Source organism: Balaenoptera acutorostrata, chromosome 15 (assembly GCF_949987535.1).
Source record: "Balaenoptera acutorostrata chromosome 15, mBalAcu1.1, whole genome shotgun sequence".
Classification (NCBI taxonomy): domain Eukaryota; kingdom Metazoa; phylum Chordata; class Mammalia; order Artiodactyla; family Balaenopteridae; genus Balaenoptera; species Balaenoptera acutorostrata.
The window spans coordinates 17,568,544-17,590,536 of record NC_080078.1 but is presented as its reverse complement, the minus strand read 5'-3'; the positions used below and the strand labels follow the sequence as shown (position 1 = coordinate 17,590,536).

At 50.4% G+C, this 21,993-nt stretch overlaps 1 protein-coding gene across 3 annotated transcripts in view; it reads right to left on the bottom strand.

The window, feature by feature from the left end:
* GSG1L (GSG1 like) overlaps window positions 1-21,993 on the bottom strand; it is a 212,156-nt gene that overhangs the window by 18,325 nt on the left and 171,838 nt on the right. The window contains exons 5-6 of one of the 3 annotated variants that reach the window (XR_009005440.1): window positions 9,035-9,102; window positions 8,368-8,535 (exon numbers count right to left, since the gene is read on the bottom strand). The exons of 1 other annotated variant lie outside the window; for it this stretch is intronic. Coding sequence is in view for 1 of the 2 variants with exons in the window: in XM_057529350.1 (XP_057385333.1) it covers window positions 8,368-8,535 (168 nt within the window). In the remaining variant the exon portion in view is untranslated. The remainder of the gene's footprint in view (window positions 1-8,367; window positions 8,536-9,034; window positions 9,103-21,993) is intronic. One more of the 3 variants, XM_057529350.1, reaches the window with a different exon arrangement.

The window sequence follows — 21,993 nt, the reverse complement described above, 5'->3', positions numbered from 1 at the left end:
TTTGTAACTTGCCCAAAGTCTAGTGGTGTGCTGGTAAAGATCAACAACCAGCTCTACAATAGAACATGCTCTGCTTTGTGGTGTTTGTGGACCTCTGTGGGGTGAATGCTCCCAGCACGGCTGATCTGAAGCAGAGAAAAGGCTTCAAAGTGTCAAACACCTCTGGACATCACTGAAGGTGTGATGTCACTGAACGCGGCACCAGGAAGGCATCTGTACACCCTGCTCTCATGGGCCAGCTCCACCCCAGCAGCTGGCTGGTGGCAGGGCAGGGATTTGAACTCAGGTTTATCAGGAAACAGGCCCAAGCCTGTTTCCATTGTGCCCTGCAGATTCCCGGCTGGCAAGGGATGCTCTGTCAGACTCACCATGGGTACACACCTACACTATGAGGTCCCAGTGGAAAGTGGGGCTGGGCACCATCCAACTCGGGCTCTCCCGAACAGCCAGCAGGTGTGCAAATGGCGGTGAGGGGTGTGACCACACTGTCACAGAGTCACTGCTCCAATGACCCACAACATCTGGAATCGGGTTGAACCTGGGCATTTGCTCTTTTTGAGAGAAGAGAAGGACGCAAGTGATGGAGCAGGGAGGCTCCAAGGATTTGATGGTTTGAACCAATGTCTTGTCTTACAGGGAGACCACTGGCACCTGCCCATCTAATTCCACAGCCAAGGGTGGCCACAGCAGCTGGGGCACTGGCAAGGGGTCTACCGGGTCTTACCTCTGTTGTGGCGGGAGTCCCAGGCCGCCCCAGCACACAGCTCCCAGCACGCGCTCCAGCTGCCGTGGCCCTCTCTGTGCCAGCCTCAAAGCCAAACCCTTTCTTGCTGCCCCAGGCTGGCTTGTTTCCCAAATCTCCAGTCACTGCCTGGTATAAAGTGGCAGTCTACGTGGTGTGCTTCTCAAACCATCTGATAAAGGACTAGGTTTTTCCCCCTTAATTTTCAATCTACCTCGGACCAAATTTTTAATAAAATACAATAAAAATGAGTTGCTGGAAAATGAAACACACACACACACACACACACACAAAAGGTAAGCTTGGGTGTACCAGCGATATCAACTCACTATGAAAGTTTCCAAACACGTGTCTCAGTTCCTCTCCTTATATCATCATGGACGTTTGCAAATGGGCCCCGGTCCAGGGACCACACTTTGAGTAGCACTGAGGTGTAGAACCCTTCTTTATCCACTGGCCTCTACTGGCCATGTCCACCTCCTGACCCGTAACCGGGCTGCATCTGCTCTGTCCTCTAGCCCGACGTTTCCCAAATGTGCCGGTGCCCACAGATCACCCGAGGAGCTTTTTAAAATGCAGATTCTGGTTCAGTGGGTCTGGGGCAGTGGGTCTGGGGCAAGGCCTGCATTCTAACAGGTTTCCAGGTGGGGCCAATGCTGTTGGGCCCCAGATCACATCTGAGGAAACAGGCATTGGACCCTGGGCTCTGGGCACTTGTGAGGCTCCGCAAAGTGTCAGCCCCGTCACCCTCTACGTCCTGGGCTGTCATCCAGTGGGCCCAGGCCTCCAGTGCCCTCCCCACAGTCCCAGCTGCAAATGAGCTTCACTGAAGAGCCCGCAGTAGTGACGGGGGGAAGGAGGGCACCCGGAGCCCTCCCGCCTCCACTGGGCTGATATTTGGAGAAGACATGGAGGTCAGGGAGCAGCTGTCCTGCAGGGTTATTTCCAGTTCAAGGACCACTCTGTTCTTTTTGCTTTCCTTTCACACAGCGTTGGTCATCAAGCTAGTCTTGGGAGGGCCCTGAAATTCCCATGGTGCCATCTCCAATCTCTGGGCACCTCGCGAGAGGTGCGAGGCATCCCTGAGAAGTAATATCCAGGCAGCAAGAGTGGAAACAGACAGGTAAGAGGGAGCTGTGATCGAGCACGTCTCAGAGGTTAAATGGCTAAGAAACAGTCACAGAGGAGAAAGAACACAAGGATTTTTAAATGATGCACTGATGATGGGATGGAGGATGAAATTAAAAGAAAATTTGGCAAATAAATGACCACAGGTAGGAGATTAAGATTCTATAACCTCCCAGCAGAAGTGCCATTCCAAGACGGGGGAAATGAACGGGTTTTTTAAAAGATTCTTTTTTTTTTTTCTCTCTTTTGCCATTTTGTGAGTAAGATCATCATGATACAGAACAGCTGGAAAATACAGGGAAGGTAAATAGCCACGGTGCCAATGCCCTCCCCTGATCTTTGTGTGTGGTTGACAGTTCTACCTCCTGTTTCTCTGCTGAGCTTTAAAAAGAGACCTCTAGATATTAGCACCTTGAGATTATTTTGGGAACAGCATGGGCTAGAAATTATTGCTCAGAAAAACAATCACTAGCATTAGTGGAGCCCCTACCCCCGCACCCCGTGCCCGCCTTCAACAGTTCCAAAGGCCCCTGACAACATGAAAACCTCTACACCTGACTTCTCTCAAAAGTCAAAAGACCAGGTGAGCAGAGGTGAGCGCACCTGAGCAGGGTGCTGTCCAGCATGGCGGCAGCAGTGTGGGAAAGGTCATGCAAGCAAGACCAGTGGCAGCTCCTAGAGGACAAAGGTCACCTTGGCCAACAGACTGACCAGTGACCTCCTCACAAGGCTCCTTCCTCTCTGCTCTCTGTCACCCTCTCCATCCATCCCCTATTTGGGAATAAAGAAGGGAATGGACCTGCATCCCTGCCCCGTGGAACTTGCATCCGTGGCCAGTGCTGAGAGAGGATGGGCGGGGGAATTCAGTCCAGTTCAGAATCGATGCTTCAGGACTTCCCTGGTGGCGCAGTGGTTAAGAATCCGCCTGCCAATGCAGGGGACATGGGTTCGAGCCTTGGTCCAGGAAGATCCCACATGCTGCAGAGCAACTAAGCCCGTGCACCACAACTACTGAGCCTGCACCCTAGAGCCCGTGAGCCACAACTACTGAGCCCGCGTGCCACAACTACTGAAGCCTGCGCACCTAGAGCCCATGCTCCACAACAAGAGAAGCCACTGCATGAGAAGCCTGCGCACCGCAACGAAGAGTAGCCCCCTCTCGCTGCAACTAGAGAAAGCCTGTGCGCAGCAACGAAGACCCAACGCAACCAAAAATAAGTAAAATTGATTCTAAAAAAAAGAAAAAAAAGAATCAATGCTTGAGGTAAGATCTGCAGGCCCAGAACCAACAAGGCAAAGAATGGGGGGCACCCCGATAGAGAGGACAGCCATCCTGAGGCTACATGGAAGCAGAACGACTCTGTCTGGGGAACTTCCAGGGGAGGGGCAGCTGTGTGCAGGGGAAGGGGCCCGGGTCCGCAGGGAGGCTCATAAGTTATGGCGGGGAGCTGGGCCTTTGTCCTGGGGCTGTGGGAAGGCACTGCAGCGTTTTAGAGGAAAGATGAGGGTAGAGGCACCCTGATCACATTAGCATAGTGAAGAGGCTTTGGCTGCTGGGGGAGGACAGATGTGGGATTTACATCTCACCTCCACGTAGGAGGTGAGAGCTGCCGCCCTGGACGAGGAAGACGGGAGTGAAGACAAAGAGAAGTGACCCACCCGTAGGGGAAAAGCACTGGATTTGGGGTGTCCTGACATGATGTGCAGATGTCTGCTTGCACAAGCAGGACCACCCTGGCGAGGAACGTGGAAACAGGACCAGGTTTGGGGGAGACCATCATGAGTGGGCACTGGCCATGTTGAGTTTTGAAGCCTTTGAGGATTGAGTGGAAACACCAGGGAGGCGGCTGGATACGGGGCTGGGGGTCAGGAGGGGACTAAGAACTCAGGAGTCCTGGTGCGCATGTGGCTGCTGAGGCTAATGTCGAGGAAGGGCCCAGAACTGACCTCGGGAGCATCTCCATTTAACACAACAAGGAGGAGGGGGTGGGAGGGGCTGCCTGGAGCCCAGAAGCGTGGCTGGTGGGAGCTGGGGGAGGGTGTGTGCACATCATCTAGGCCTCTGGGAGCTGGTTCAGCGGAGTCAGGGGTGGAGGGCAGCTTGCAGTGGGTCGAGCCATGAGGGAAGGTGAGGAGGTGAAGACCAGCCCTTCCAAAGGTTTCCCTACAACAGACAGGAGAGAGAGCAGAGCCAGAGCGGGGTGGGGTCCTTAAGGCCCTTTCTGCTCCAGTCACGGGGATGGGTAAAGAGGCGGTGGTCCTCCACTATGCCAGAGCGATTTATGTCCAGGCCAATCGCCCCCAGGTTGGGGTGCAGCTGCTCTGCGTCTGCCCAGAGCCCCGTGAGGCCTGGCGCCCAGGAAGGAGGCTTAAGGATGGTCCCCACGCCGCCTTCTCATCCCAGTAACATCCAGTCCGCTACTGCGCCAGCCCCCCGCCCCAAATGCTGTGGGAGGACGAGAGAGATGAGAAAGCGAGGCCGAACTCCCACCCATACCCTACTCTCAGACCACACCAAAGTGCTTAGATTTTCCTAACGACCCTTGTGTGTTGCCCGTCCTGGCCTTTGCTCGCGCTGTTGCCTGTGTCTGGGAACGCCTTCTCCCACCCACTGCCCGTCTGGCCACGAGCGCTGTGCATACCTTTAAAAACCTGGCTTGAGGGTCTCGTGTGTGAAGGCTTCTCTAGCCTCTGCCTTCTCCGGGGTGCCCAGCCCTCCACCTGGAGTGACCTCCAGGAGACCCCATCGCGGCACCCAGGGTGATTTGCTGCACTCCCTAGACCAGAGCCGGGGGACCGGCAGGTGATGGAAGAGGCTGGAGGGCTCTGAGGTGAGTGACTCACCTGGGGACTCACAGCTAATAAACTGCAGAGCTCATTCCAGCCCTGGTCTATTTCCTCGTGGCTTCCACAGGGTTAAGTGAGAGTGTACAGGTAAGGCCCGCGAACAGTGCTTGCAACAGGGGGGACTGCACCACTATAATGAACAATATAATTACTACGGATAGTTAATAACTTGTTGAGCATCTGTGGTTCTAGGTGTCAGGGACAGAGCGGAAGCCAAGAAAGCTCACTGCTCTGGCGCGGAGGCAGATAAAGTGCACGCACAAGTTCAGAGACTGGGACAGGCGCCTCATGCCTTGGAGCGAGGGCGTGTGACGGGGGGATCTGACCCTGGGGAGGGCAGCTGCGCTTCTCCCTGGAGGCCCCGGCCCTTTGCTCCCACCCACCCACGGCGGCTTCCCTGGGAGCGGGATGCTGGCTCAGTTGAATTCCCCCTGGAGTCCAATCCAACAGGGTCTCATTTCCTTCCCCGCATTGTTAAACGAGATCTGAACATCAAGCATTCAAGAAAGCCCCGATGTGCAGATATCTACCTCTCGTCCTGCAGCTTCCGACCCTCCCCTGGGAGGCCCGATTAAGACGCCCTCCTTGGGGACGACAGGCAGGGTGAGGCTGGGAGGGTTTAATGCCAGACGTTTCTCAGAGCTGGGACAGGCAAGGCGGTTCAGAGTTAGCAGGCTCGCCCACCCCCACAAGCCCAACATACGGGGGCACACTGGCCCCTGCACATGCATACACACACACACACACACACACACACACACACACACACCCATGCCTTTCTTCCACACACCACTACATTTCAAAACCTCTGAAAACGGTACAGAATCTGCCCGATCACTCTTCAGACTCACAACTGGCTCCTGCAGAGAAAAATCCAGCAAGACAGGGATGGGGTGCAGTGGGGTGGGCGGCAGTACGGGCCCTCCCGCTCCACCAGCCTCCACAGGGCACCGTCTTGTCCTCAGTCAGGGGTGCCTCTCCCGCTGATAGGAATGGCAAGGGCGGGGGCGGGGGGGCGCACCTGGGAAAACCTGCACCCTCTCCAAGGGCAGGTCTTATCCCACACCCCTCTTCCGTCTTCACAGCCCACCTCGCACCTCACCCACCCGTTTGCTGTGGTTATTAACGTGCTTATTAGATTCCCAATATCCACAACTGTGTCTTCACCTCCATCCCAAGCTAGTCAGTCCCAAGCTTTGTACTTTGCATCGGTCGCAGAAGGGACACGTGAAATGCCCTCCATGTGCCACGCACTGTGCTTACCACGTGACCTGGGTCCAATTTGAGCCTTCCCAAGACGACGAGAGCTCTGGGTTCTCCTACTGTAGGTCAGCGGAAATCGACCCAGAGGGGCTCAGTGACTTGCCCCAAGTCACATAGCAGTGAGGCGACAGAACTGGAAAATTCAGGTCGGGGGGCCCTCAAACCCCTATTCTCTCCACAGCACCCCCTGTTCCCCAAGGAGTGAGAAACGTGGGCAGGGGAGCTCAAGGATCTCTTCCCTCACGTCCCTGGCTATGGTTTCGGGGACTCCGGCCACTGCAGGAGTTCAGCCCTGCTGCTGGGTCCCCACAGACCTGTGTAGACATCTGTCTGTGTGCTCTGAGCTCTTTGCAGAGAAGGCACCAAAAAGAAAAAGAAAAAAAAAAAGAACAGCCCAGCTAAGCTGAAACGTTCTCCTTGGAGAGGAAGGGAAATAAAATTTGATGAACCTCTGCATAATGTTCAAGTTATGAACGTGTAAAGTGATATTCTGCACATATGCTGGGAAGCATTTATCTTCTCCCACGTCGTTGGGGCCTGAGCTGTTCAGGACCAGCGAACAGCAGCTTCTTGCTGATGAGGTACAAAGAGGTCCTGTCTTCTGCCTCAGCGAAACGAGGGTGCCCATGGCTGCCCCGGGCTTTCCCACAGCCCAGGTAACAGCGGATGCGGTGTTCATGGAGCAGCTTTAGAACCAGGCTGCTCATGTAGCTGCTGTAAACATTTCCTGAGCACCTACTATGGGTCCCGTGCTCTGCCAGTCATCACCACCTTCCTAGTGGACGTGCTCTGTCCACAGCCATGGGCAAGGCGGGCCTGTGTGCCAGGCTGGCCTGACCTCCCTGACCACACCTGACAGGCCCAGGACTGGACAACTGACTGGGACTTTGATGAAGGGGCACTGGGATGCTGAACCTTGCTGGGATGGTGGGGCTTGAGCTGAAAGTGGACGAGGCAGTCAGGGCTGAGGTCTCCAAAGAGAAGTATTCAGCCAATCACACACACACACACACACCCCCACACACACCAAACTAACCCAAATAATGTTAAATGAGCACCTATTAGGTGCCTGACCGAGTCCTCGGTGCTCAGAATACAATGGGCAAGAAGTCAGCAGAGCCCTTCCATCATGGAGCTCACGGTCTACAAACTATCAAACAGATAAACAAATAAAATAATGTCAGGTTGTGTAGGTGTTATGAAAAAATAGCAATGATAGAGTGTCTAGGACAGAGTGTATGGGGGTGTACAAATTTAGATGAAGTGATTAAGGAAGGCTTCACTGAATAGGTGACATCTGAGCCAAGACCTGAGTGAGCCAGCCAGGTGAGAATTCCAGGCAGGGGCACAGCAGGTGCAAAGGCCCTGAGGTGGGGATGAGCTTGTAGTGTTCAAGAGACAGAAAGGAGGCTCATGGGGCAAGGGAGAGATGATGGGGTCTGCAGCAGTCAGAGGGAGGTTCCGGTGTGGCCCCCACCATCCCCCACTGTGCAACTTCTTGGCTTAAACCCTTCCATGTGCCCCACGGAGAGTCCAACTCCTCAACGCTGCCCAGCTCCACAGTCTCCTTCCCCCTTTTCCTCCTCAGACTCTGTCATCAGTCCTGAGAACCTTTCAGTTCCCTGCCACCAAAAGGCATTATGGCATGTCCAATCAGCTCCCCAAAAGTAAGCTGTGATAAAGATTTGGGTACAGGTAGTTTATTTAGGAGATGGTCCCAGGAAATATGATAACCATCTGCTTGTCCTTCCACTCATCCATCATCCATCCATCCATCCATCCATTCATCCATCATCCATCCATCAATTCATCCATATACCCGCCCACCCAACCATACATACATCTGTCCATCCACTCAACCGTCCATCCATCCATACATACATCCACCCACTATTTATTGTCACCTTCTCTATTCCCAGCTGGACTCTAAGGACTCAGGTGATCAGATGTGGTCCCTGACCTTGAGGAGCCCTCCTCCTCTAGCAACCGTCACCGATCCCACCGCTGAGTCTTTTTTTTCACTCAGTGCTGTGACAGACCCCAAGAAGGAAACCTTGGTTCTGCATCTCTGTGACCCTATCTTGGTTCTAAGAAGCATGGGGCCCAAGGGCAAACACTCAAACTTGATTCCCTTCTTAGTTTCTCAGGCTCTGTTCCCATAAGCCCAAGGCAACCTCATGCCCCATAAAACATTAAAATGTCCCAGAAATTCCAACATAGTGGGGTCCAAACTCTGCCTCACCCAGCCTGCCCCTTCCAACCCGCAACCCCCCAGAACACTTCTGTCAGATCACTCTAGTTTTCGACTGGCGCCCTGTGGCCACTGAGGCCGGGCCTCAGGCTTCTGATTCCCAGTGGTGGCCAGAGGTGACCCCATGTGCACTGACCTCTCCCGGAAGTACTTGATGGCCTCAGGGTCTATGAAGGTCGGCTCCTCCCGGTAGCCCTGCTCAAAGACCTTGCGCTTGTGCCGGAACTCAATGACCGTCTTGGTGTAGGAGTTGAGCGTGGTGACAGAGGCTGCCATGCAGCAGGTAAAGGAGCCCCACGCCAGGCTGCCAAGAGATGAGGAGAGAGGTGCCACGGTGAGGGTGGGCAGGGGACAGAAAACCACACCCACCAGATATCCAGACCTGAGCATGTGCCGCCGCAGAGAAGAATAAGACTTGATCCCTGCCCCGCCCGTGGTCTGGCCTGGGAGACAGCATTATCTGTACATTGTGATGCAGACACCACAGAGTTCATTACTGGGAGGCAAGAAGACAGCGAGTCATTCCATCCACAGGTTGGCATCAGGGAAAGTGACCAGAATACAACAACACTTGCAGTCGGTCTTAGAGGATGAGTGAGAGTTTACTAGGGGGAACAGCATTCCAGGAAGAGGGAAGAGCATGTGTAAAGGCGTGGAGACAGGAGGCAGTAGGAAGCCCTCCACAAACTGTAGGAGGTTTGGGGTGCCAAGTGAGGGGGTTTGAGGAGGTTAGTTGGAAGTGATGGAAAAGTAGAGGGGGGTCAGATACCCTAGTAGCTGATTTTCCATGAGAGTTAAATTACCCTTGTTCACGAGTGACCTTGGCAAAGGTGTTTCGCCTCTCTGCCTCATAGAGTACCATGTCACAGGCCTGTTGCAAAGATTAAAGGAAACGACCCATTAAAAATATCTTAGAACAGCGCCTGGAAATAGTAGGCACTCAAGAAAGGTTTGCCCTCGTTACTGCCATCACTATTATCAACATCCTTACTACCCACTTCTTTTTTTTTTTTTTTTTAATTGGGGTATAGTTGCTTTACAATGTTGTGTTAGTTTCTGATGTACAGTGAAGTGAATCAGCTATATGTATACATATACCCCCTCTTTTTTGGCTTTCCTTCCCGTTTAGGTCCCCACAGAGCACTGAGTAGAGTTCCCTGGGCTACACAGCAGGTTCTCATTAGTTATCTATTTTATACATATTAGTGTATATATGTCAGTCCCAATCTCCCAATCTAGCTGACTTGGTTTCCAGGCTCTTTCTCTGTTAGATTAAGGCTCTCTGCTCACACTTCCTCTTTGCACAGCTGGGGACTCCTGGCTGCGCTCACCTCATGCGGATGTCAACCAGAGCTGGAGAATCTGTCCTGTCCACATCTGGAGAGAAGGGAAGGGGGGCGTGGAGCTAGTAGAGTCAGCTGGCCAGGATGCTGGTCTTCTCTGCTCCAGCGCCCACTCTAGAAATGGCCTCCTGCCTGCTTCCTCTGATCAAGACCATGCAGTAACATGTAGAACCAGAAGTGGGGTACCCGCTTTGCTCCAGTTGCACCCGGTCCGGTTCCCAGGTACCTGTTGCCCAGTTTTTTGTTTGTTTGGTTTTTTTTAATTTTTAATTTTTATTTATTTATTTATTTATGGTTGCATTGGGTCTTCGTTACTGTGTACTGGCTTTCTCTAGTTGCAGCGAGCGGGGGCCACTCTTCGCTGCGGTGTGTGGGCTTCTCACTGTAGTGGCCTCTCTTGTTGTGGAGCACGGGCTCTAGGTATGCAGGCTTCAGTAGTTGTGGCATGCGGGCCTAGCCGCTCCGCGGCATGTGGGATCCTCCCGGGCCAGGGCTCGAACCCGTGTCCCCTTCATTGGCAGGCGGATTCTCAACCACTGCGCCACCAGAGAAGTCCCCCAGTCTCTGTCTTGATAACTGGTTTCCTCCACATCAAGGGCTCAGTTTGTTGCTGCCAACGCTGCACTGTCTCAGGGCCTCCAGCCTCCCCTTCCACCAGCCACCCACTGGGTCTCTCAACGTCACCGCTCCTGCATTCCTCAAGGTCAGTGCAGCCCGCCTCCCATACCCACTGCTCTTCTCTGTGTCAGCCTCAGAGCACCCGGAAGGAAAGCAAGGGGAAATCTGAGGATTCCGCCTTTCTCCCAGGGATCCCCATTCATCATCCATCCCTTATCACAAAACCCTTTAGGAGAGTCCCCTGTTTTTTCATAAGAAACTAATTTAGATCCTCTAGAAACTCCATCTATAATAGACAGCTGCAGGGTGTCAGTCTGGCTCCTCTAAGAACTGCCTTGTCCATCAAAGGGCCCAGTAGGTGACCCCACCCTACTGTTCACAGATGATTGGAGGAGGGCCGAACACCTGGCCAAAGCTGGTCCAGTCAGATACATTGTTCTCTCTTCCCAACAATGAAACTGAAGAGTCTAGCTCAATCTGGGATGTCTGTTTGAACTAGAGTGATGGAAATTCAGAACATGAGGACAGAGGATGAAGAAGCAGGCTTTTTCTGGGATTCCACGAGTACACGTCTGTTGGTTTGGCCTGACCAGCACCCATTCTGTAAAGGGACCACTACTCCCCTCCTCTTGGGCCGTGTGGTTCGTGGGGGGTTGGCCTCACCCCCAAACTTTAGGGGTGTGCACATGACCTAGGCCTGGCCAGTGAGAGACTTCCATCTGGCCACAGTAATTGGTGCAGGGATGGACATGTGACACCCTAATTAGGCTTTCGAGACTCAATCCCAGGACTTTTGCTGAAGCTGTTGGGAAACAGGGCTCATCTTTTTTCTGGGGTGCCAAGCTGGTGGGATTTGAGCCAGGAGCTGCTGGAGCCCATTTGGCCACACACCCCCCAACTCTGAGAATGAACCTGACTCAAAAGGAAGCAGAGCCACAAAAAGGAGCTAGATCCCTGAGTTGAAGCCATTACTCCTGGACTTTCAATTATAGGAGCCCAAATTCCTTTTTTGGATTTTTTCCCCCCCTCAAGCCAGTTTGAATTGGGTTTCTTTCATTGGCAACGAAAGTTCTTATACAATTACTTTCTATAAATTCCCTTCTTTTGCATAAGTTCCTTTTGAAGTGATTTTCTAGTCTTTACAACCAAGGATCTTTACTCGGAACAGGTCTAACTCTCAACTCCGATGACCCAACCAGGATGGGGCCTCACATTCTACCACATACGCCTGTTTAATTTCACCGCAGTCCTCATAACACCCTGTACTTCTCTTGTGTCTTTTTATCTACTATGTTTTTATTCTTTGTTTTTAAATTAAACATTTTATTTTGAGATCATTACAGATTCACATGCAGTTGTAGGAAGTGATTCAGAGAGGTCCCTGTGTACTCTTTACCCAGTTTCCCCCAATGGTAACATCTTGCAAATATAGTAACAACCAGGATATTGACACTGATACAGTCAAGATACAAAACATTTCCATCCATCACCACAGTGACCCCTCCTGTTGCCATTTTTATAGGCATACCCACATGGCTCCCAACCTCTGGCAACCACTCATCAGTTCTTCATCCCTATAATCCTGTCATTTCAAGAACGTTGTATTAATGGGATCACCCAGTATGTATGTTTGGGGTTGGCGTTTTTTGCTTAGCATAGTTCTCTGGAGATTCATCCAAGTTGTGTGTATCAAGCATTTGTTCCTTTATATTGCTGAATCGCATTCCTAGAGCAATGTATGAGTTGCTCCACACCTTCACCTGCTTTTGGCATTGTCACTATTTATTAATTTTAGTTATTCTGAGAGACATGTAGAAATATCTCATTGTGGCTTTCCTTTGCATTTCCCTAACGGCTAATGGTGTTGAACATCTTTTCATTTGTTTATTTGCCATCTGTGTATCCTCTTTGGTAAAATGGCTGTTCACGTTTTTTGCCCACTTTCTTTTTTTATATAAATTTATTTATTTATTTTTGGTTGCGTTGGGTCTTAGTTGCTGTGCACAGGCTTTCTCCAGTTGCAGCAAGCAGGGGCTACTCTTCACTGCAGTGCATGGGCTTCTTACTGTGGTGGATTCTCTTGTTGCGGAGCACGGGCTCTAGGTGCGTGGGCTTTAAGTAGTTGTGGCACGCGGGCACAGTAGTTGTGGCTCGCGGGCTCTAGAGCGTAGGCTCAGTTGTGGCGTGCGGGCCTAGCCGCTCCGCGGCATGTGGGATCCTCCCGGACCAGGGCTCAAACCCGCGTCCTCTGCATTTGCAGGCGGACTCCCAACCACTGCGCCACCAGGGAAGTCCTGCCCACTTTCTAATTGGATTGTTTTGCTATTGTTGTTATTTACTATTGAGTTTTGAGAGTTTTTATATATCCTAGATATTAGTTCTTTGTCAAATATGTGGTTTCCAATAGTTTCTATCAGTCTGTAGCTTATCTTTTCAACCTCTTAACAAGGTTTCTCGCACAGCAGAAGTGTTTAATTATTTTAAATTAATTAATTAATTTAATTTTTGGCTGCGTTGGGTCTTCGTTGCTGCGCGCGGGCTTTCTCTAGTTGCGGTGAGCAGGGGCTACTCTTCGTTGCAGTGCTTGGACTTCTCATCGCGGTGGCTTCTCTTGTTTCGGAGCATGGGCTCCACGGCGTGCCGGCTTCAGCAGTTGCAGCACACGGGCTCAGTAGCTGTGGCTTGCGGGCTCCAGAGCGCAGGCTCAGTCGTTGTGGCGCACGGACTTAGTTGCTCCACTGCATGTGGGATCTTCCCAGACCAGGGCTCGAACCCATGTCCCTGCATTGGCAGGGGGATTCTTAACCACTGCGCCACCAGGGAAGTCCCAAAAGTGTTTAATTTTGATGAAATCCATTTTATCAATTTTTCCTTTGACGCTTTTGATGCCAAGTCTAAGAACTCTTTGCCAGGTCTAAATCCCAAAGATTTTCTTCTAATTTTTTTCTAAAAATTTTATAGTTTTACATTTTATTTTGAGGACAATGATCCATTTAGAGTTACTTTTTATATAAAGTAGGAATTTAGATCAAGATTGGGTTTTGTTTGTTTGTTCATTTATTGAAAAAGTTATTCCCTGTTCCACTGAATGGATTTACACCTTTGTCAAAAATCAGTTGGGCACATTGGTGTGGGTCTATTTCTGGGTTCTTTGTTCTGTTCCATTGATCTGTAGGCCTATCCTTCCACCAGTACTACACAGTCTGGATTACTGTAGCTATATAGTAAGTCTTGAAACTGGGTAGCCTGATCCGTCCCGCTTTATTCTTCTTTCTCCAAATTGTTTTAGCTATTCTAGTTCCTTTACCTTTCCTAATAAGTTTTAGAATAATCTTGTCTAAACCTACAAGAAATGTTGCTGAGATTTTAATGAGAATTGCATTAAACCTCTATACCAACTTGAGGAGAATCAACGTCTTAACCATGAACATGGTGTATCTCTCCATTTATTTAGATCTTCTTTTATTTCTTTCATTAGCATTTTGTGGTTTTCAACAAGCAAGTCAAGTAGTGTTTTGTTAGATTTATGACTATTTCACTTTTTGAAGTGTACATGGTATTGTACTTTTTGGTTTTGTTGCCCAACTGTTTTTTCTAGCTTACAGAAATATAATTGATTTTTTGTATTTTTATCTTGTATCCTGAAACCATACTGAACTCATTTATTAGGTCTAGGCATTTTGGAGGGGGTAGATTTCTTAGATTTTTCTACAGAGACAATCATGTCATCTGCAAATAGGTGTAGTTTATTTCTTCCTTTCCAGTCTCTATGCTTTTTATTTACTTTTTGTGCCTTACTGCACTGGCAAGAACTTCCAGCACTATGTTGAGTAAGAGTGGTGTTCCCAGTCTTAGGGAGAAAGCATTCAATCTTTCACCATTAAGTATAATGTTAGCTGTAGGTGTTTGTAGATGCTCTTTATCAAGTTGAGGAAGTTTCTCTCTATTCCTAGCTTTCTGCAAGTTCTTTAAAAAAATCACGAATGGATGTTGAATTTTATCAAACTTTTTTCTGCATTGATTGATATGATTATGTGGTTTTCACTTTATGTCCCTTAATCTTCTGCCATTAATAATATAATCACCTTAAATATTTCCTCTGAGTAATTTAGAACCACATCAGACCATGTTATAATTTTTGCTTCAATCATCATGCATGATTCAGAAAACTCAAGAGGAAAAGTAAAAATGTTCTTTCTTCATTCCTAACATTCCAAGATGCCTTCTTTAATTTTTTTTTTTTTTCCTGTTTAGAGAACTCCTTTGGCCATTCTTTTAGGATAGGTCTGCTGACAACAAATTTTCTTAGTTTTCCGTCATCTGAGAATGTCTTGATCCCCCCTTTCCTTTCCTAAAGGATATTTTTGCTAGGAATGGAATTCTGAATTCTTTTCTTTCAGGAGTTGAAATGTCATGTCACTTCCTTCTAGCCCCATGATTTCTGATGCAAAATTCCCTGTTTAAATTGTTTTTTCCTGCAGTTAAGGTACTGTTTCTCTCTTGCTGCTTTCAATTTTTTTTTTCTTTGACTTTAGGTTTTTTTAAAACACAGATGTATCATAGTGTGGATTTCTTTGGGTTTATCCTGTTTGGCTATCCACTCAGCTTGACTCTGTAGGTTTATGTCTTTTACAAAATTGGGGAATTTTTCAGCCATTATTTCTCAGTATTTTTTCAGCACCCTCTTTCCTCTCCCCTTCTGGCACTCCAATGTTAGATTTTTGTTATAGTCCCAGAGGTCCTTGAGGCTCTGTTCATTTTTTTAAAGTCTATTTTCTCTCTGTTGTTCAGATCAGGTGACTTCTATCTTCAAGTTCACTGATTCTTTCCTCTGTCCTCTCTATTCTGTTGTTGAGCCCACTCACTGAAGTTTTTATTTCAGTTATTGTATTTTTCAGTTCTAAAATTTCCGCTTGTTTATTTTTCATATTTTCTAGTTCTTTCCTGAGACTTATTTCTTTCCTGAGACTTTCTATTTTTTTCATTTGTTTCAAGGGTGTTTGTAATTGCTTGTTGAAGCATTTTCATGATTGCTTTAGAATCTTTCTCAGATAATTCTAACATCTCTGTTATCTCAGTATTGGGATCTCGTCTTTTTACTTTCAAGTTGAGATCTTCCCAGGTCTTGATATGGTGAGTGATTTTTAGTTGCAAACTTGACATTTGGGGTATTTTTTTACGAGACTCTGGATCTTGTTTAAACCTTCTGCTTTAGCTGACTTCCTCTGACACTGTTCTGACACAGGAAGGGGGAACACTGCCTTGTGAATGCCAGGTAGGAGTAGAAGTCCAGGTTTCCCACTGGGCCACCACTGACATTCAAGATGGAAAGGTTCCTGGTTACTGTTGGGCAGGGGTGGGAGTTCTGACCCCCTTAGGCCTTTGCAGATACAACTCTGGTTGGGAGGGGCAGAAGTGCCTCGTTACTCCTCCCCAGTTTGCCTCCACTGACACCACAGGGAGGGGGATGACTTCATCACCACTGGGCAGTGGTGAAAATCCTGACTCTCCACTACTTCTCCTCTGACACCACTCCAGCAGGGATAGGGAGGGTTCTTACTTGTTACTGCCTACTGGGGGTGGGAGTCCAGGCTCTCCAGGTGACCTCCACTGACACTCAGGGGTGGGTGGGGCATATTACCGTCAAGCAGGGTGCAAGTCACAGCTCCCTACTCTGGTACCAGCTCAGCAGGACGTGGGCGTGCAGTTGAGTGCCTCATTATAGCCTGATGACATGAGAACTAAACTTGGCATGAGTGGGGTAGAGCCACAGGGTGGTTTTGTTGTTGTTGTTTGGGGATTCTTTTGTTTTGTTTTTTTTTGTTTGTTTGTTTTTTTAAAGGTTAGACTTTATTTTATTGCCTAGATTCTATTTTTTTAATTTATTTATTTATTATTTATTTATTTTTGGCTGTGTTGGGTCTTCGTTTCTGTGCGAGGGCTTTCTCCAGTTGCGGCAAGCGGGGGCCACTCTTCATCGCGGTGCGCGGGCCTCTCACTATTGTAGTGTCTCTTGTTGCGGAGCACAGGCTCCAGATGCGCAAGCTCAGTAGTTGTGGCTCACGGGCCTAGTTGCTCCGCGGCATGTGGGATCTTCCCAGACCAGGGCTCGAACCCATGTCCCCTGCATTGGCATGCAGATTCTCAACCACTGCGCCACCAGGGAAGCCCTTTTGTTTTGTTTTTGTTATTTTTCTGTGATGGGTGACTGGGTAGAGCAGTTATTGCTAAAAGTTTTCTGTCTTGGTAGGCTGGCCCTTTTCTGGTTCTTTGACTAGAAAGCAGACTTTTAGAGGCGTTTTTGTGGGGGGGCGTGGGGGTCGGTGCCTTTCGGCATTTCTGAGTTGCTGATTTCTTCAGCTCCAAATCTGGGATGTAGGAGACAAAAAGTACTCACCAGTGTGTTATCCCTTGGGTCCTTAGCTAGCCTACTGTCTTCCCTCCACCTCTCAGAGGCTTATTATGTTTGTTTTATGTATACTGTCCGGGATTTCAGTTGTACTTAGCAGGAGGGTAGGGAGAAGTGTGTCTGCTCCATCTTCCCAGAAGTGCAAGTCCTTATTGTTTGTTTTCGGATTGTCTTCCCCCACACTCCAGAATGTCAGCTTTATGAAAACAGGAGCTTTATTTTGTTCACTGCTATATCCTTAGCACCTGAAACAGTGCCTGGCACATAGTAGGTGCTCAATAAATATTTGTAGAATGAATAAATACAGATAAAATAAAAACAGATAGAAAAAAAACTGTTCTGGTTTTGATGTGGGTGAGGGGTTCAGGGGTGCATCTGTGAGTCTTCAACTTCCCTGCTCCCCCAAACCCCCGGCTCTCAGGCCCCCATGCAGGGCACAGATTGAAAACTTCGAGTCTGGAACGCCCGCTGGTGTTTGCAGCTTACATGGCTGGACTGGTACAGTGAGGTACGTGGGTGGTTGGCCTGGTTTTTGGAGACAGGGACAGAGTGGACACTGTGACACGGATGGGGGAGGGGCAGGGGGTGGCTGTCAGCTAACTCTCTGTCTTCTGGGAGCTATAGGGGTGGGTCGGGGGATGCTAGGGGACCAGATTCAGAGATGCATGGATGCCACCTTGAAATCCACCCCAGGCCCTGCTCGGTGGAAAGATTGTACCTGGTCACTGAGGGAGGCAGCCCCCGTCCACCTGCAGGCCAGATGGGCGTAGAGTCACTGTGTGGGGCAGGACATGGCACAGATGCTCCTAATGTAGGCCATCCTCAGTGCCTGTGAACTGAAGGGGCCAGGAGATGATGACGGCAGGTTCTGGGGGCCCAGCTGGTCCATCCATGGCAGCAGGGCACCCTTGGGCACCACAGTGCTCTCTCCCTGCCCTGGTCTTAGAGAAAAGGAAGCCAGTGCCACCTGCCTGGGGCGGGGGGGATGAGTAAGAGCAAGAGATTCCTGCTGACCACACAGCCTCTCGGTAACACCAGCAAACACCCTGTCCAGTGGTTCTTTGTGGCCAAGGCTCTTCCAGAACCCCCCTCTCCCACTGCAAGGGATCAACTTGCTGAAATGCCAGCTCGGCCCTGCAGAGAGGGCAGAGCAGCCTGGGATCCCCAGAGAGGGAAAGGGCTAGCCTGCTGTTTCCACAGGGTCATGTAGACTGAAGAGGAGGGGAGGGGAAGAAAGGAGGACAGTGGTGAGGCCACCACATGACACACAGATGCAAACAGAGAGGCACCACCCTCCTGGGACCTGGCCTAACTTGCTACTCTCTTGCTGCGTGACCTGGGACAAACTACTTAACCTCTCTGGGCATCCAGCTTTTATAAGCTACAACTCCATGACCTTCTACTACCCTCATTCTGTCACATGAATGCTCAGGATTGGTGTTTCACCGTGTGTGCTAGGGTAGGAGGGCCCCTTTATCCACCCCTCTCCATTTTGATCAAATGCAAAACGGAAGTAGAAAGTGACTAGCTTTCCATTCTCCCACCATCACCAGGAAAACTGACATGTTGACATTCCAACTGGGGTCACAAACTCCATTTCCTGCAGGGTCAGACAAATGACTAAGTGAGGAAATTGTAAGGAAAGGGAAGGCAATAGCGAGCAGTGGGGACTGGGGTGAAGTAGAGAGCAGGTGCCTCATCTAAAGAGGGCAGCCTCTACTCAGCTGAAGCTGCCTGCTGCCATGCGGCAATGCAGGCTAGACACAGACATATCTTCCAACAGTCAAGAGAAGGCAGAAACCTGGATTTTTATGTAAAGTTTTTACGAATTTGAATGATAGAAATAAATGCAAATTAAAAAAAAATAAAACCACTGTGGCAGGTCAAACAAAATATCTACAGGCTGGGTTCAGCCCTGGGCTTCATGCAATTTGGAGCCTCTGAAGCTAATTGTGTGACTTGGGCCTTTGCCCTTTCTGAGCCTGTGTCCTCATCCCTCAAGTATGCATGGCAACCCCTCCGAGTGGGAGTCAGTGGCAGGACCGGAAAGCTCAGGGCTTGTAAAGTGTCTCCTGGTGTGCCTGGTACAAAGGAGGCGCTGACCAACCTTGGTCTCATCCACCCCTTCCCCACACCAAGCATCTGCTGTGTCCCCGTGCCCCCCACCCCCCAGGGTCTTGCCTTGGCACTGTCATAGGAGGACCTGGAGAGAGTTAAGACAAAGAGCTGAAAAAAAGGAGCAGGCAGGAGAGCTGGAGGGACCGGGGTGCAGGGCAGGGATGGGGTTCCGCAGCTTAGTGGGTGCCCACGGAGGGGAGTCTGGGCGTGAGGGGAGGGTGCAGCCAGGGCTGGATCTCAAGGAAACACTGAAGTCCTGAAAACAAGCATGAGCAGCAAGTCGGGGGAGACTGGGGAGAACGGAGCGCAAAGGGCTGCCTGCATGCCCACCAGATGTCATCCTCTTGGACATTTGGGTCACATGTCTCTCAAAAAGTGACAGTGGCATTACCAAAGGCCCAATGTCATTATCACCATTTATAATCACTGCCACTTAACGGAGCAGTTACTGTGTATACACACTTTAAGAGCTGGGTGTCACATGGCCCTCACAATAACCCCATTAGACCTGCATTACTGTGATCCCTACTCCAGAGATGAAGAAGCTGAGACTCGGAGAGGATGGGTCGCTTGCCTTTAATAGCAAAACGCATCAAGCACATTCTCTGTGCTAAGTGCCTCATGTGCGTTATTTCACACAGTCTCCAAAGATGCCCCCCACCCCTGAGACACACCTCCTGGGGTTCATGCTTTGTGCAGCACTTTCTCCTTGACTCTGGCCCCATTACTTGCTCTTGACCATCAGAATGCAGCAGACGTGACACTGCGTGGTTTCTGAGGCAGGGTCATGAAATAAACTTGCAGCTTCCACTTGGATCTCTTGGGGCACTCTCCAGGGACCCAACCACCGTGGCTGAGAAGCCAGTCTCGCTGACAGCCGAGCTCCCAGTGCCAGCCAGCACCGACTGCCAACATTGTGAGGGGCCACCCTGGATGCCTAGCCCAGTGGGGCCCCAGAGGACTGGCCCCAGACAGCATCTGACTGAAACATCGTGGAAGAGCCCGAACCAGGACCACCCAGCTGAGTTGGGTCAACCCGCTGAACCATAAGAGATAATAAGACATTTTTTATTTTAAGCCACTAAATTTTCTGATGACGTCTGATGAATCAACAGAGAACTAGAACACCACTCACAAGAGCCCCATGACGTGGAAACTCAGGTTGTCCCCATTTTACAGCTGAGGATACTGAGGCGCAGGGAGGGTAAGTGACTTGGCCAGGCCCACAGTTGGTGAAGGTCAGGGTCAGGATCTGCTCCCAAGCTGTCTGATTCCAGAGGCCGCCCCTCAACCACCCCTTTATGCTGCTCACAGTGGCCGGCAGTGCCCGTCAGGGTGAGGTTTGAACCCAGGCTGGTGGACCCCTAACCATGGAAACTTCGCCTTCCCGTGCAGGTGTGGCTCTCGAAAGCTGGTCCCCAACATCCGTTGAGCTCCTCAGAAGCCCCAGCCGACAAGCCCCTGCAGCCCGTTCTTCCTCTCCTGCTGGGCCAGGAGACAGAGGCTGGTGCTGTCTTGCCGTGGAGCTGACCTCCTCCCTGGTCGGGGGCTGGGGGCAGAATTTTGACACATGGCCGCACACATATTAAACAAGAGAGATGACGCTGCACAGCCCTGCCAAGGCCCCCAGATGCGAGGGATGACAAATGGGGCTGATCCATCTTGCGGGCCTCAGTGACAAGGAGAAATGGATCAGACCTAATAGGGGCCGCACACTGGGCACCAGCCTTAAATAAGTCAAATGGGAATTGGGTGCCCCTTGAGAGGCTGGCCCGGGGGGAGCTGAGGAGCAGGGCAGGAGGTCTGGCTTTCAGGGGAAGAAAGGTTCCCGTGGGAGACCAGCAGCCTGGGCTCCAGGCCAGGTGGAGAGCCAGGGGCTGCTGGAAAGAGAGGCACGTGGGGGGAAGGGGTTTGGAATCCTGGGCAAGTGACCCAACCTTTCTGAGCCTCAGTGTCTACATATGCAACAGGGGGTTATTGTGCGTGTTAAATTTCATGTCAATAACGATAATATTAGAAGAACTAGTGTTCCCTGAGCATTTACATGTGCCATGTGCTAAACACACATGAACTGTCTTACTATTAGCCCATCCCCTCCGAGAGGCAGAATACAGAGGTTGAGAGCATGGGCTCCAGAGCCAGACTGCCTGGGTTCAAATCCCAGCTCCGCTGCTCACAAGCTGGATGACCCCAGACAGGTTACCTAAGTTCTCTGTGCCTCAGTTTCCCCTCCATGAACCACCTACCTCATAGCGCTGTTGTGCGGTTTCCCCACGACTGTTCTACTTAAAGGGATCAGGGTCTGTGTTGACGGGTCCAGGTCCCTTTAGGGCACATGCCTTTAGCTTTAAGGGGGTGGAGCCAAGCAGAGAGTGGGAAGGGGCAGAAAAACAGCAGGAGTCCCCACTGGTCACAGTCAAAGCCTTTCTTGCTCCATTCTGACCACCTTCCCCCCAAGAAGCCCTCTCACTGGCAAGTCTTTGCACCTGCCATTCCCCTGCCCAACACGCTATCTTATTCCCTCCTCCACCAGCTTGCCTGACCAAATTCTCCCCCGAGGACCCTCCCCAGGGGAAGCTGGGTCAGTGACCCCTTCTCTGTGCTTCCGTGGCTGTCTGTGACTCGCCGCCCCCCCCACCAGCCAACCACCCACATCGTAGCATGGCTCAAAGTACTGCTTGTCCATTGTCTTAATCCCCTGTTACCACACTGTCTCAGCCACTGCTGTACCCCCAGCACCTAGGAGCCCCAGCACCAGCTGCCCCCAAATAAGTGCTCACTCGGTTAATATGTGTTAAATGACTGAGTGGATAAATGCGCCTAGGCACCAGAACCGGACCTGGATGCCCTGCGTAACAGACACCTGTGGTCACTGTCTTTCCAGTGCACATTCCTCCTTTTGAGAACACCTCGCTCCGCCCTTGCCCCACCCCCAGTTTTCCATTAGAGGACCTCTCCTCCATCTTCCTGTCCAAGAGTTTGGATGGGGCAACTCCACCCTCTGCACCACATGACTTAGGCCAGACAATTAGAGCAGCTGAGTCTCCTCAGGGTCTAAATCATTGGTTGCAGTATGGTCACATGACTTAAGCTAACCCAGTGAAAGTCATAACCAAGATTTTGGCTGGCGATATTGGAAAGAGGCCCCATCTCTCTGCTGGTATTGCTACATTTGTAACATGTAAGCCTAGAACTGGGCTTGGTGACCAAATTTGCTACCACCTGGGGAAAAGCTGCTTATGAATAAAGCCACCACAAAGAGAATGGAGTCAGA